Source organism: Hyperolius riggenbachi, chromosome 7 (genome assembly GCF_040937935.1).
Source record: "Hyperolius riggenbachi isolate aHypRig1 chromosome 7, aHypRig1.pri, whole genome shotgun sequence".
NCBI classification, from domain to species: Eukaryota; Metazoa; Chordata; class Amphibia; order Anura; family Hyperoliidae; genus Hyperolius; species Hyperolius riggenbachi.
This window is the reverse complement of record NC_090652.1, coordinates 149,315,197-149,329,368: the sequence shown is the minus strand read 5'-3', so window position 1 is coordinate 149,329,368 and position 14,172 is coordinate 149,315,197. Positions and strand designations below refer to the sequence as shown.

Sequence of the window (14,172 nt, the reverse complement as noted above, 5' to 3'; positions counted from 1 at the left end):
CAAGTGGTTATATCTGTGGTCCCAGCATTCTCCACTCAGAGGGCTCTTTTACACAGATTGCGTTTGGAGATGCAATTCGATTGCATGCCATTCACATCATGGGTACCATTTAAAGCTATAGCCGATTTTATGCAATCAGAATCATGCTGCATTTTCTGCATCCCGAACAAGATCGCAAAGCGCAATCAATTGTGTCTTACAGTGTAAATGAGCCCTGAATAATCTTAGAACATCAGATGGAGTCAACGTGCAAGCGGCTCAGTGCCCAGAAATGGCCATCCACTTAGGGGCCTTGACTTGGTCACGAGTGACTCAAAGTTCTGCTCTCTAGATTACATGGTTAGATTAATGCGGGTGCCTTTAAATGAGCTGTCTGTAATGGCAATCTGCCGCAGCTCTGTACGTAGATAGAGGAAAGCTCCACATAAATGGACCTAGAACGCTGAGTGGGTAAACCTATGTTTAGGATAAAACTTGTAACCGTATTGAAGAGCTGTGTTCACCTGTTCACAAGACAGACGGAAAACTCCTTCCACGCCAGTCACACCCAAGGCACTTTCAATGTTCTGGGTCATTCGGAAAGGTACTTTTTCAGGGACACGTAAACTCTTGCCTATGGAAAACAAATTAAGAAAATGAACAGTATGATTTTTAGTGAATGGTCATATTTATGATCAAATCAAATGTAAAGATTGTATTTAATTGATCCACAGTATTTAAGGATCCAAACTATACTTCATATTCAATCTGTTTGAAATAGGATTGTTCTCTATAAATTGTACTGTTAATGGCACCTTTATGCCTGGTACACACCATGCAATTTCCCAAACGGGTCAAAAACATTTCCTAAAGGTCCAATCTGATTTCCAATAATTTTTCTTATCCATTTTGTATAGAATTGATTGCAAAATCGATCAGAAATCAGATAGGACATGTTGGAAATAATTGGTTTGACCCCCTTATGGGAAACTGTATGGTGTGTACCAGGCATTAGAAATTGCACAGCTTTCAGATTACAGCAGTTCAGTGAAAAGGGAGCAGTTGAACATAAAGAATGTGGAAGGCATTGGAACTAATGCTTACCTTTTTCAAAGCACACATTGTAGTCTATGTGCACCACCTCTCCACTGGTCACATCAATAAGCACATTATCCAAGTGCCTGTCACCAAGACCTATGATATAACCAACCATTGACATCACAGCTGTTGATCTCGCGTAGGACTGCAAGAAATACAGAAATCAAATTCAGTGATAACTACGTAGTAGCGGAACTCCCCTGCCACTATGTTGGTTGAGCACCCCAGTGTGCCATTTTGTGCTGGAGCAGGCCATTTATAGCCCCTATTTTTTAACAGCCACATGTAGCCATTTTTTTTGTGGTGGATATTTTCAGTTGCTACTTTTTTTTATAACGGCTAATTGTAACTGCTATTTTTCAGTGACCAAATTTCCTGTTGTATCTGCTAATTGCTGCATTAAACGTGTGTATATGGTTGCACCCAAACTTCGGTGGCAACTCTGGCACCCAAATTTATCAGCACACCAGTCAGTGCTTGTGAGGGAGAGGGATTCCAAGGAGGGGTGTACGTGTGTATTCAGAAGGCAAGATACTGGCAAGGGTAGGACATTCAGAAGAGGGGTCAGTGGAGAGCTGCTCTAAGTGCTGTAAGAACATTACAGAAATCTATTTCACTCCTGTTTTGGAAGGCTTCGCAAGGCTGTCCACTCACTTTTTTGTTTTAGTTCAAGCAGATCTGGTAGTGGACATGCAAATGATAATTTGGTAAATTGTAAAATCACTTAAGGTGGCCACTAACAGTCCAATTTCTAGTGAAAAATCGTTTGAGCGATCAGAAATTCTGATCAGACAAAAAACCGTTCACTACACCATCAACTAACCAATCATTGCTTCCTATCTATCACGACCACCAAGAAAATCCAAATTTTCGTTCGACGAAAATTCATTCGGGCGAGATTTTTTTCACTCGTTCATAATCGATTGTGTCCACCAATGGAGATTATTTACAACCAATCTGATCAGAATTTCTGATCGCTCTAACGATTTTTCGCTAGAAATTGGACCGTTAGTGGCCAGCTTTAGGTTCTCAACATGTCTGAAAAGTTCTAATCCTTCATAGTAAAAAATATTCAACATCGATCAAGGCACAGGAGAGGATAACAAAGGAATCCACTAGAAATAATGCCGTCACATACCACAATGTGCTAGAATTGAGCAGCAGTCTGCAACTGCCACACGAACCTTTAATCTTACTGTACACCGATGCACCATAATCTCATTTAGGAAAGGCACAAGGATTGGGTAACCCATGTTGTCTTGAATGCTGCCTGGAACTGATTGAATTTTCGATTCAGTAAAGAGCCCATGGGCAAGAATCCCTAAGGCTCGATACGGTCTAAATTGCTGCAGCTCTCAAATACTTTTAGCATAACAGAGAAAAGGACTATACAAGTGAACATATACTTTATTCATAAGACAAACTGAAAGATAGACCAAAGCCATCACTGAGGAAGTTGTGAGGCCATATACCTCCACATTTTTTGAGATAATTGGCCTCAATTCACTAAGTTTAATCAAACACTTTATCAAACGCTGATCATTTACCTCATGGGTAAAATCTAATTTTGAATTCACTAAGGTGTTATAAATTTATCGAATGTTTTATAGATAAAACATTTAATAAATCTATCACACCTTAGTGAATACAGAATTAGATTTTACCCATGAGGTATATTATCAAACGTTTGATAAAGTGTTTGATAAAGCTTAGTGAATTGAGGTCAAAGAGTGACACTTAGGCCATGCCTCTACCACACCCCTAATCACACCCTTAGCACACCTCTGATCACGCATATTATAAAGATTTAAGAAAAAATGTTTTATAATTCAAATCACACTGATGCACTCTATCCTTCATTTTCCTTCATGTTAACATATGAAAATAAGAAATATATTAAAGCGGACTATAACCCTGCATTTCAACTTGCTCTAAAACATTATTTACAGCATATTATATGCAAAAAGCATTTTTTTTTTTTACTAGACCAGCATTGGAAGGGTTAAACACAGAGGTTTAAAGTTCCGTGGAGAGATATGCAGAAGTTCAGATTGTTACATTCTATTTAGTTATATGTATCTATTGAGAAATGTTACACACTTTGGCTGTCCTCCAACTCCTCAGTCAGAGAGATGAGTCACATTCAACACTTCGATACATTTATGTAAACAAAATGTATCTATTTCAGCTTCGGATGCGTCTGCAGAAATCTCCAGGAACTTTAAAGAGAATCTGTATTGTTAAAATCGCACAAAAGTAAACATACCAGTGCGTTAGGGGACATCTATTACCCTCTGTCACAATTTCGCCGCTCCTCACCGCATTAAAAGTGGTTAAAAACAGTTTTAAAAAGTTTGTTTATAAACAAACAAACTGGCCACCATAACAGGAAGTAGGTTGATGTACAGTATGTCCACACATAGAAAATACATTCATACACAAGCAGGCTGTATACACCCTTCCTTTTGAATCTCAAGAGATCATTTGTGTGTTTCTTTCCCACTGCAGCTATCTTCCACTGAAGTGTCAGGCTGTTTCTTCTTGCAGAGTGCAGACAGCTCTGCCTGTATGTAATTCCTCAGTATGTGAAAGCCCAGCCAGCTCAGAGGAGGATTTATCCAGCTTGTAAAAGATGAGAGAAGAGAGAAGCTGCCCTAATCTAAATAATACACAGGCAGTGTGCAGAGAGGGGCCTGGAGGGGGGAGATGCATCACAGAACCACAACACTGAAGAACTTGGCAGCCTTCCAGACACAGGCTGACAAGTCTGACAAGAGAGAGATAAGTTGATTTATTACAGAGATGGTGATAGTAGAACGTGCTGCAGTAAGCCAGAACACATTAGAATAGCTTTTGGAACTTGTAGGATGATAAAAAACAGGATGCAATTTTTGTTACGGAGTCTCTTTAAAGCACTGTGTAACCCTTCCAATGCTGGTCTAGTAAAAAAAAAAAAAAAAAAAAAAAAAAGCTGGCTGCATATAATATACTGTAAATAATGTTTTAGAGCAAAGTTGAAATGCAGGGTTATATTCAGCTTTAAAGGATGAGAGAGTTTAGAGTCAAACACATTTTTCAGTAGAAAAATATATTTAGATAGATCTGTACAGTAGTCTTGAAAGGGGGACAAAGGGATTGGTTTCCAAAGAGGGACAGTTGGGAGCTACGAGTGTGGCGGCGGAATAGACATATTCTCGTGTCTACACCTGAATATAACAACCTCTTTGCACAACAAATGAGAACAACTGACATGGTTCTCATTCTCTGCTGACTAAACAATGGCTGGACAGTTTGATTAACAGTAGAGTGTGTTTTCATTTTTCTTCCTTTGCTTATAAAGCATGGGAAGACAGCAGGCTGAAGTAGCCTTGAAAATTCCATGGATCTGCTAGCCCTAGTGTGGACGAGATGGGGCCAAATAAATACATTTGTACATACCTGGGACTTCATCCAGCCCCCTCTGGCCTGATCGCTCCCTCACCCTCAGTCGCCACCTGGTTCGTCTGCAACTGGCCCCAGTAAGTCGGCCAGTCAGCGCAGGCACAGTCTGGCCGTGTGCCCTTCCCTATCGCCGTGAGCGCGATGAGGGCGTGCACGCAATAGACCCTGGACTGGAGGACTTTCCAAGGCAATTTGCGGAGGATTCAAGTAGCGACTGAGCACAATGAGGGAGCGATTAGGCCAGAGGGGGCTGGAGGAAGCCTCAGGCAAGTATACATTTTTTTTAATTTTGCCCCACCTCAGGTTTACTTTAAAGGGACTCTTTAACAAAAATGTCATTGCGTTTTCTACCATCCTACAGGTTCCTAAACCTATTATAATGTGCTCTGGCTTACTGCAGCACTTTCTACTATCACCATCTCTGTAATAAATCAGCTTATCTTTCCCCTGTCGCACTTGTCCTCCTGTGTCTGGAAGGCTGCCAACTCTTCAGTGTGATCTGCTATGCATGCCCCCTCTATGCACACTCCCCTGTGTGGGTGTGTGTTATTTACATTAGCCAGCTTTTCTCTGCTCGCTTATCTTTTACAAGTTGGATAAATCCTCTGTTCACATACTGATGAGTCACATACTGCAGAATTACTGACAACCGGGCAGAGCTGTCTGCAAGAAGAAACAAACAATCAGCTTGTAACTCTTCAGTGAGCTGCAGGGGGAAAGAAACACAAATGATCTCTTGAGATTCAAAAGGAAGGCTGTATAGAGCCTGATTGTGTGTATGGATGTATTTTCTATGTGTGGACATACTGTAAATCAACCTGCTTCCTGTTTTGGTGGCCATTTTGTTTACAAACGTTTAAAAACTGTTTTTGACTACTTTTAATGCGGCGGGGAGCGGCGAAATTGTGACAGAGGGTAATAGGAGATGTCCCCTAACACACTGGAATGTTTACTTTTGTACGATTTTAGCAATACAGATTCTCTTTAAAGAGAATCTGTATTGTTAAAATCGCACAAAAGTAAACATACCAGTGCATTAGGGGACATCTCCTATTACCCTCTGTCACAATTTCGCCGCTCCTCGCCGCATTAAAAGTGGTTAAAAAGCAGAGTTAGTACCTGCTAACGATGTTTTCAACAATCCTTCAGGGCAAGGTGAGACGTCGCCCCTCCCAGACGCAGGAACAGACAGCACTTCCCCTATAAAAGAATCAAATGGTTAGTCCACCCTCAGTGCGTTTAGACAAGTACCCGACAGGTGAACAATCCACTAACCCACAATCAGTGCCACTATCTGACAAGACAACAACACCCGGGTGGGATCGTTGCCCTGAAGGATTGTTGAAAACATCGTTAGCAGGTACTAACTCTGCTTTTTCCCCACAATCCTTCAGGGCAAGGTGAGACGATAAACAAGTAATATAACCTTAGGGTGGGACCACTGCTTGAAGAATTTTTCTCCCAAACGCTTGGTCATGAGCAGATAATGCGTCAATCCGGTAGTGGCGAATGAACGTAGAAAACGTTGACCATGTCGCCGCCTTGCAAATTTGTTCAGGAGATGCCCCTGCTCTATTTGCCCATGAAGCCGCCATGGCCCTAGTCGAATGTGCCTTAAAGGAAGCTGGCGGATCAACATTCATAACCTTATAAGCCTCAATAATTGCTAATTTAATCCAATTAGCTATAGTCGATTTAGAAGCTGCCTGGCCTGAATTTTTACCTGTATGTAAAATGAATAATGCATCTGACTTTCTGATATCCGCCGTTCTGGCCAGATATTCTAATACACATCTTCTAACATCTAAGTAATGGAAACTCTGTTCTTTCTCATTCCTCGGATTCACACAAAAGGTTGGTAACACAATATCCTGGGACCTGTGAAATTTTGACATCACCTTAGGACAAAATTTTGGATCTGTCTGAAGTACCAACCTGTCCTGAAAATCTTGAAAGTAAGGACTTTTAATTGACAGGGACTGAATCTCACTAACTCGCCTCGCCGTAGTAATTGCTATTAAGAAAACTACCTTATAAGTAAGAACTTTAAGCGTACAATCTCTTAGTGGTTCAAAAGGAGCCTTGACTAGACCCTGCAGAACCACAGACAGATCCCAAGGAGACACGTATGGTTTGAAAACGGGAAGTTTTCTTGCAACTGCTTTCATAAATCTTACAATTAAAGGAGAGGTAGAAATAGGCACACCAGAGAACGCAGTAAGCGCTGCCATTTGTACTCTCAGAGTACTGACCGACACGTTCTTTTCCCAACCTTCCTGGAGAAAATCCAGAATTGCTGGGATAGACATGCTATCAAACTTAGAGTTTTTCAGCCAGACATGAAAAACTTTCCAATACTTTAAATAAATTTTCCTTGTTACCTCCTTGCGGCTTCCAATCAATGTTGAGGCTGCTTTATCTGACACCCCCATGCCCTTTAACAAAGTCAGTTCAGGATCCATACCGCCAGATTCAGTCGATCTGGATGTGGATGCCACAGATCTCCTTGGACCAACAAATCTGGTCTGAGGGGCAGTAACCACGGTTGTTCCACCGTGAACCTTTTCATTACCGCAAACCAAGATCTTCTTGGCCAAACAGGAGCTATCAGAATCATTTTCCTTCGGTCCTTCCTCCATTTCTCCAGCACTGCCGGGATCATGTTCAGGGGAGGAAAAACATAAATCAACGGAAAGTCCCACTGGTAATTGAACGCATTTATCCCTAATGCATTGTCTGTTGGATTCAACGAGAAATAACTTTGTATCTGCGCATTCTCTTGAGATGCTAGCAGGTCTACTGACGGAACACCCCATCTTTCCGTGATCAGCAGAAAGACTTGTTTGTTCAGTGACCATTCTGAGGCTAGAATTTTGTTTCTGCTCAACTTGTCCGCATCTAAATTCAAAGTGCCCCTGAGATGAACCGCTCTCAAGGACAACACATTCTCTTCTGCCCAGAATAAAATCTCTGCCGCAGCTTCCTGTAATAACCGGGACCTCGTGCCTCCCTGTTTGTTTATGAATGCTACTGTCGTAACATTGTCTGACTGCACTAATACGTGTGTCTTGAATATTATCTCTTTTGCCTGAGTCAGTGCCAAACCCACAGCTTTCAATTCTCTCAAATTCGAAGAGCTCTGGGACTCCTGTCTTGACCATCTGCCCTGAAATGCTGCATGGTCCACATGAGCACCCCATCCCCACGAACTTGCGTCCGTGGTTAGAATCTTCTCTGTTGGATATTTCCACAGATTGCCTTTCAGTAGATTGGAGTCCTCCAACCACCACTGCAGCGATGACTTCACTAGTGTTGGAATGGACACCCTGAAGTCCAGACTCCGAGGTTGTCCATCCCAATTTTCCAACAGGAAATTTTGAAGCTTCCTGAGATGCGACAATGCCCACGGTACAGCCACCATTGTTGATGACATTATTCCCAACACCTGTGAAATCATTCTTAATGAAGGTCGCCATTCTTTTTGAAGGGTCAGAATTGCATTTTTTAATTTTTCCCCTTTTTCCTTTGGAAGATAGAACTTTTGATCCAGCGCATCTATCGAAATGCCCAAGAACAACATTCTTTGGTTTGGTAGTAGGCATGATTTTTCTTGATTTATTATCCAACCTAATGACTGCAGATGATCTGAAACCGCCTGCAGGTGATTCTTTAATTCTGCCACTGAATTGCCCATTATCAAAAGGTCGTCTAGATAAGGAATTACCATGATCGACCTTTCTCTTAAAGGAATCAAAGCTTCCCCCAGAATTTTTGTGAACATTCTTGGTGCGGAAGTGATCCCAAACGGGAGGCATAGGAATTGAAACTGCATCAGTATTCCATTTACCTGAAGGGCAAACCTTAAGAATTTTTGGGATCGTTTGTGAATTGGCACATGCCAATAAGCATCCCTGAGGTCTAATGAGACCATGAATGCCTCCGGAAATAATAGTTCCCTTATGGTGAATATTGATTCCATCCTGAACTTCTTCTTCCTGATAAACGGGTTCAGTTTCTTTAAATTTAGAATCAAACGATATTTCCCTGATTGCTTTTTCACCAGAAAAATCGTTGAATAAAACCCCTCTCTTTGTTCCTTCTTTGGAACCCTGCCAATTACATTCTGCTTTAACATGTTCTCTATAATGTTCAACATTTCTGGAACTAAACTTAAGTCTTTTGGCGGTCTTGAGATCACAAACCTTGAGGGAGGGGGTGAGGCAAACTCGATTTGGTAACCAAATCTGATTGTTTGCCGAATAAATGGACTTTTCACCCACTTTGACCAAGTGTGGCAAAAATATTTTAGTCTTCCCCCGACCGCCTGATACGAGTCATTGTGGTTTTGACTGCCCCTCTGATGGCTTCGATCTGAATCCTCCTCTTGTGGATTTATCACTAAACCACCTTTTATTCCCTTTTTGATCTTTGTATGACCCTTTTTGGTTTGCCGCTGGCTTGCGAAAATATTTCTTATTAGACACTTTTTGTTTCTTTGGAAATGTCTTCTTATTAGAAGTTCTTTCCAACGCTAGATCTAAATCTGGCCCAAATAACAGATCTCCTGAAAAGGGGACTCCACATAATCTATTTTTGGATGCTAAATTACCATCCCAAGTCTTGAGCCACAAGGCTCTCCGAGAAACATTTACCAGGGCAGTAGACCTGGCTGTAAATCTAATAGTCTCTGCGGAAGCATCCGCCAGATAATTTGCCGCCTTATTCAGAATCGTAATTGATTCCATCAGCTGCTCTACTGAAGCCCCTGCTAAAATATTTGCCTTGAGCTGGTTAATCCACAGCTCCAATGTTCTAGCCACACATGTTGAAGCTATAGCTGGTCTAAAGGTAGCCGCATTCGCTTCCCATGTTCTTTTAAGGTAGGCATCAATCTTTTTGTCTGCAGGATCTTTAAGATCCCCTAGATCCTCAAATGCCAAATCGCCCTGTTTCGACACCTGCGAAAAAGGAGAGTCCAATTTTGGACATTTGTCCCATAACGCCGAATCCTCACCCGTAAAAGGAAATCTGCGTTTCAATGCTTTGGAAATAAACAGCCTCTTTTCTGGATCCTTCCATTCTTTCAGAATTGTCTGTTTGATAGCATTATGCACCGGAAACGTGAGACCTTTCTTTTCCTCCATACCTTTATATAATTGGTCATGAAGGGATAAAGAAACCGCTGCCTCATTGTTTAATTCCAGTGTTTCATTAATCGCCGCGATCAGAGCTTCGGTATCTTCAACCCGAAACCTGAACCGGGAAGGCATATCAATTTCTACCTCTTTTGAATCTGAATCAGCTGAACTTTCATTCACATCCAACTGCTCCTGACTTTCCCCCTCAATCGCTGGAGTCACAGATACAGTACTCTGAGATGTAGAAGCTGCAGCTACAGACAAAGAGGATTTAAATGAAGCTAATGAGGAATTTATCTCTTCTCTAAAAGCTTGCAAGGTCTCTTGGACCGACGGCCCACCTTGTTCCCCCAAAATCTTATCAGTGCATTGCTGACATAAAGTTTTGGCATAGGGCAATGGCAATTTCACATTACATACAGGGCATCTCTTATAAGTAGGAGGAGGCCTCACTGCTTCAGTTGTTTTGGCCTGCAATAACATACAAAGCAGTATAAGATACAGATAGCCCAATAAATATGCATGCAATCCCCAGAAAGAGACCCTCTGCCTCACCTTCTGGGCGGCTGGATTACCCTCAGTCTTATCAACGGCAGACATCATGCAACGATATCCTGCCCAAAGACTGCAGTCTGTCTACTGCAGAGTAACAAAAAAACGCCGCCACCAGCCTGCACGCGCTCTTTCCTTTAAACACTTCCGCCCACGGACGTCACGCAAGGCGGAACTGGAGCCGGAACCGGAAGTGACAGAAGACCCGGACCAACAGGCTCAAGAGGCAGCCTCCGGCATACCCGCCGGAAACTACGCCTCCACCAGCCTCATGCAAATCTACCTCCGCATCCAGCACACGTGACTCACCAGCGTCCGGTCCTCTCCCGCTCCGACTCCTCCATAGGCGGAAAGGAAAGCCGTGCCTTCCACTCTTGCTCCACCACATTCGGCTGAGAAAGGTAGGCAACCTCACAGACACAGCCCAGTGTGAGGTGAAGGCGAGACGACCTCAGTACCATCGTCTCCGCCACCCTAGGAAATAACACCTGCAGCACAGCACACAGGCTTAATCCCAAGGGGAGATGCCGACCTGCCTGGACGCAGGAACAAACAGCACTGAGGGTGGACTAACCATTTGATTCTTTTATAGGGGAAGTGCTGTCTGTTCCTGCGTCTGGGAGGGGCGACGTCTCACCTTGCCCTGAAGGATTGTGGGGAAAAACAGTTTTAAAAAGTTTGTTTATAAACAAACAAAATGGCCACCAAAACAGGAAGTAGATTGATGTACAGTATGTCCACACATAGAAAATACAACCATACACAAGCAGGCTGTATACAGCCTTCCTTTTGAATCTCAATAGATCATTTGTGTGTTTCTTTCTCCCCGCAGTTCTCATGCACTGAAGTTTCAGGCTGCTCTTTTTTCTCCTGCAAACAGCTTTGCCCTTGTCTGTAATTCTTCAGTAAGTGAAAGCCCAGCCAGCTCAGAGGACGATTTATCCAGCTTGTAAAAGATAAGAGAGAAGAGAGAAGCTGCTCTAATCTAAATAATACACAGGCAGTGTGCATAGAGGGGCATGGAATGGGGAATTCATAGCAGAACCACAACACTGAAGAACTTGGCAGCCTTCCAGACACAGGCTGACAAGTCTGACAAGGGAAAGATACATTGATTTATTACAGAGACTGTGATAGCAGGAAGTGCTGCAGTAAGCCAGAACACATTAGAATAGCTTTTGGAACTTGTAGGATGATAAAAAACAGGATGCAATTTTTGTTACGGAGTCTCTTTAAAGCCTTATACACTCTCTTGACTACGACCACCTCAGCAGATTGTCAGGCATGTAAACAGAGGCCCTCTACCAGCGATGGCTGCCCGCAAGCCATCTGTTTCATCTGTCTGTCTCTTCAATAATTACATAGAATACAGCAGGTGTCCAGTTTTTAGGTCAAGATATACATTTACCTCATTGATAATACACTGACCACCACCATGAAGAGCTAATTTACTGGATAACAAGCTCAGTACTCCTAGGAAATCAGCACTGGGCATGCTCGCCAAAAACAAAGATAGCATTCTAAGTAATGTTTAGAAGTGATGTTGAAGTACAACTGGCAGAAAATACCACCAGAAGGGCATCTGTGGATTATGGAAGTAACTGGGTGACCAGCCTAGAAAAGAAGGGTGAACTGTAGGTTAAAGTGGACCTGAACTCTTGCACAGGACAGAAGGAAAACATAGAAAAGTACCCTGTATGTTCTTAGAGTGTAGCCTGTCTAATGCCCTCATCTCTGACTAAGCACAAGTTGTAATTTAATCCCTCAGCTGTGTCAGCTGACTGCCACGGCAGAAAGTTCATTTGTAAACACAGGATGTTAATGTTATGAAAGCAGGAAGTGGACTACTCTGACAGAAGTCAAAGGTAAAATATAGAAGGACAAAAAAAAAATTAAAGAAGCAAAAATAGCACTCACCTGCGTAACTCTCCACCACTCATCTGCAGTGGCACATGAGCACCACAATTCTTTAGCTAGCAGGTTTGGAGGAGTGGATTCCATTAATTCCTCCAGAACAGACTTCATCACATTCAGAGGCCAATCGCGGCGTGACACATCCAGGCTAAGCCCAACTGCCTTGAGGGCTGGGCCTATTTTACTGTAGTAGAGTTCACTGGGCCGAGGAACCATTGCAGGGTTCTGAGGTGTTTGGTAAGAATCTTGAGCCTGGGGAAGAGGGAAAAAAGTCACACTGGTAAAAATGTAGAAAGTTAAACAATTTGGCCCTAAAGTAAACCTGAAATAAAAATAAGCTCAGAGAGATATAAATCAGGGCTGTGGAGTCTGTACAAGAATCATCCGACTTCAACGCCTCAGTTTATGAAACCACCGACTCCAGGTACCCAAAATGGCTCAGACTACTTAGTCCAATACTTACCAGGGCTGTGGATTTGGTACAAAAATCATCCGACTCCTCAATTTATGAAACCACCGACTCAAGCTCCAGGTACCCAAAATATCTCTGACTCCACAGCCCTGGATAGGATTATTGTATGTGTAGTAGCAATGGTATCTTTAGCTGTTCTAAATAACACATTTTCTACATACCTCGGGTTTCCTCCACCCCAATACACACTGTTTGCTCCCACGCCACCATCCTCAGTCTTCTCACAGTGCTGATACCGGGTCCCCGCGCTTCCGTCAGTCGGAGCCAGTCTGACGTAAGTTAAGTGCGCTGTTTGCATATCTCTCCAGCAGCTACTGGAGAGATACGTAGAGGGCTCACTTCTCCTGCGTAGACTGGCCTGATTGACGGAAGTGCGGAGACCCGGTATACTTATCTATACTATCATTCCATAAATGCCCATATTGCAATTACCTCAAGTTAGAATTCTTTAAGCTCTGTTAATTTAATTTTCATACAAAATTGCAAGATAACTACATATTCTTCAATCTATAACCACTAAATCCATAAAAATGTCTTATTACTGTCTTAATGAATCAGCTGATACCTTTTGTGCTTGCAATGCTGCCTCTCTTTGTTGCCACCGTTTATAAAGGCCAAAAAGAGGCGTGGCTCCGTCTACCCACTGAATGAGTCCAGATCGTGTGCCAAGAGGGGTGACTGAATAATGCCTGGCACGAAAGTTGGGAGATTCCTGGCCATTAATTGTTGCAAACATAGTATTCACAATAGACAAGAACTGCATGATCCGCTCATCAAGATGCAAGTCTTCCAAACCTGTTCAATTAAAATATATATCCATATTAAAAAAAAACAACAAGAAACTGTATTAATAAAAATAAATAAATGATCACTACCTTTGAATAGATATGGGTAGTTCTTTCCATCTGATCCCAGAAAGATGAATTTCTTTGGTTTTGTCTTTGTAGGTAGGATGGTGATTGTGCTGCCAACGCTGTGAATTGTGATAGCATCTCGGTCTGACACTTCTCCTGGCAAAGCTATCTCTGTGTTGGTCATTGAAGCCAAGCAAGGGCTGATTTCTTCAAGGCGTAACAAGTAGCTTGCTCGCTTCTGCGCCCTTTGCTGCAAGCTTAGCATAACCTACAAAGAGAAAGACAATCAACCTAGATAGCATTGTGTACCTCATGAGCAGAGAAAGACTGCATATTGGGTACGGTATGCTTGCTATTAGAGTCGTTTTCTTACCACCATATATTCATACGGGGCTATTGTCTAAATATTTTGCAGTGTACAACAATTCACAAACTAATGCATCTACCATGGAAGGTTGGAGGAAGCCACATTAAAGAGAAACTTTAACCCAAGATTGAACTGCATCCCACTCAGTAGCAGATACCCCCTTTCCCACAGGAAATCTTTACCTTTTCTCTAATAGATCGCCAGGGGGGTCTGTGTGGCTAATATTGTGGTGAAACCCCTCCCAGAGTGTGGTCCTGACAGTTTGCTGTTTGAACCTCACTGCATTGTGGAAAAGAACTGCTTTTTTCAACTGCAAAGCAAGCAATATCTCCCTCTGTATAGAACTCTCAGTAAACA

The 14,172-nt window shown here is 42.5% G+C and overlaps 1 protein-coding gene across 1 annotated transcript in view; it reads right to left on the bottom strand.

Moving 5' to 3' along the window:
- The window catches only part of SMG1 (SMG1 nonsense mediated mRNA decay associated PI3K related kinase), a 209,301-nt gene that overhangs the window by 59,001 nt on the left and 136,128 nt on the right, over positions 1-14,172 (bottom strand). Inside the window, 5 exon segments of the mRNA XM_068244758.1 lie at positions 504-613; positions 1,084-1,222; positions 12,126-12,374; positions 13,160-13,389; positions 13,470-13,716. Coding sequence (XP_068100859.1) covers positions 504-613; positions 1,084-1,222; positions 12,126-12,374; positions 13,160-13,389; positions 13,470-13,716 — 975 coding nt within the window.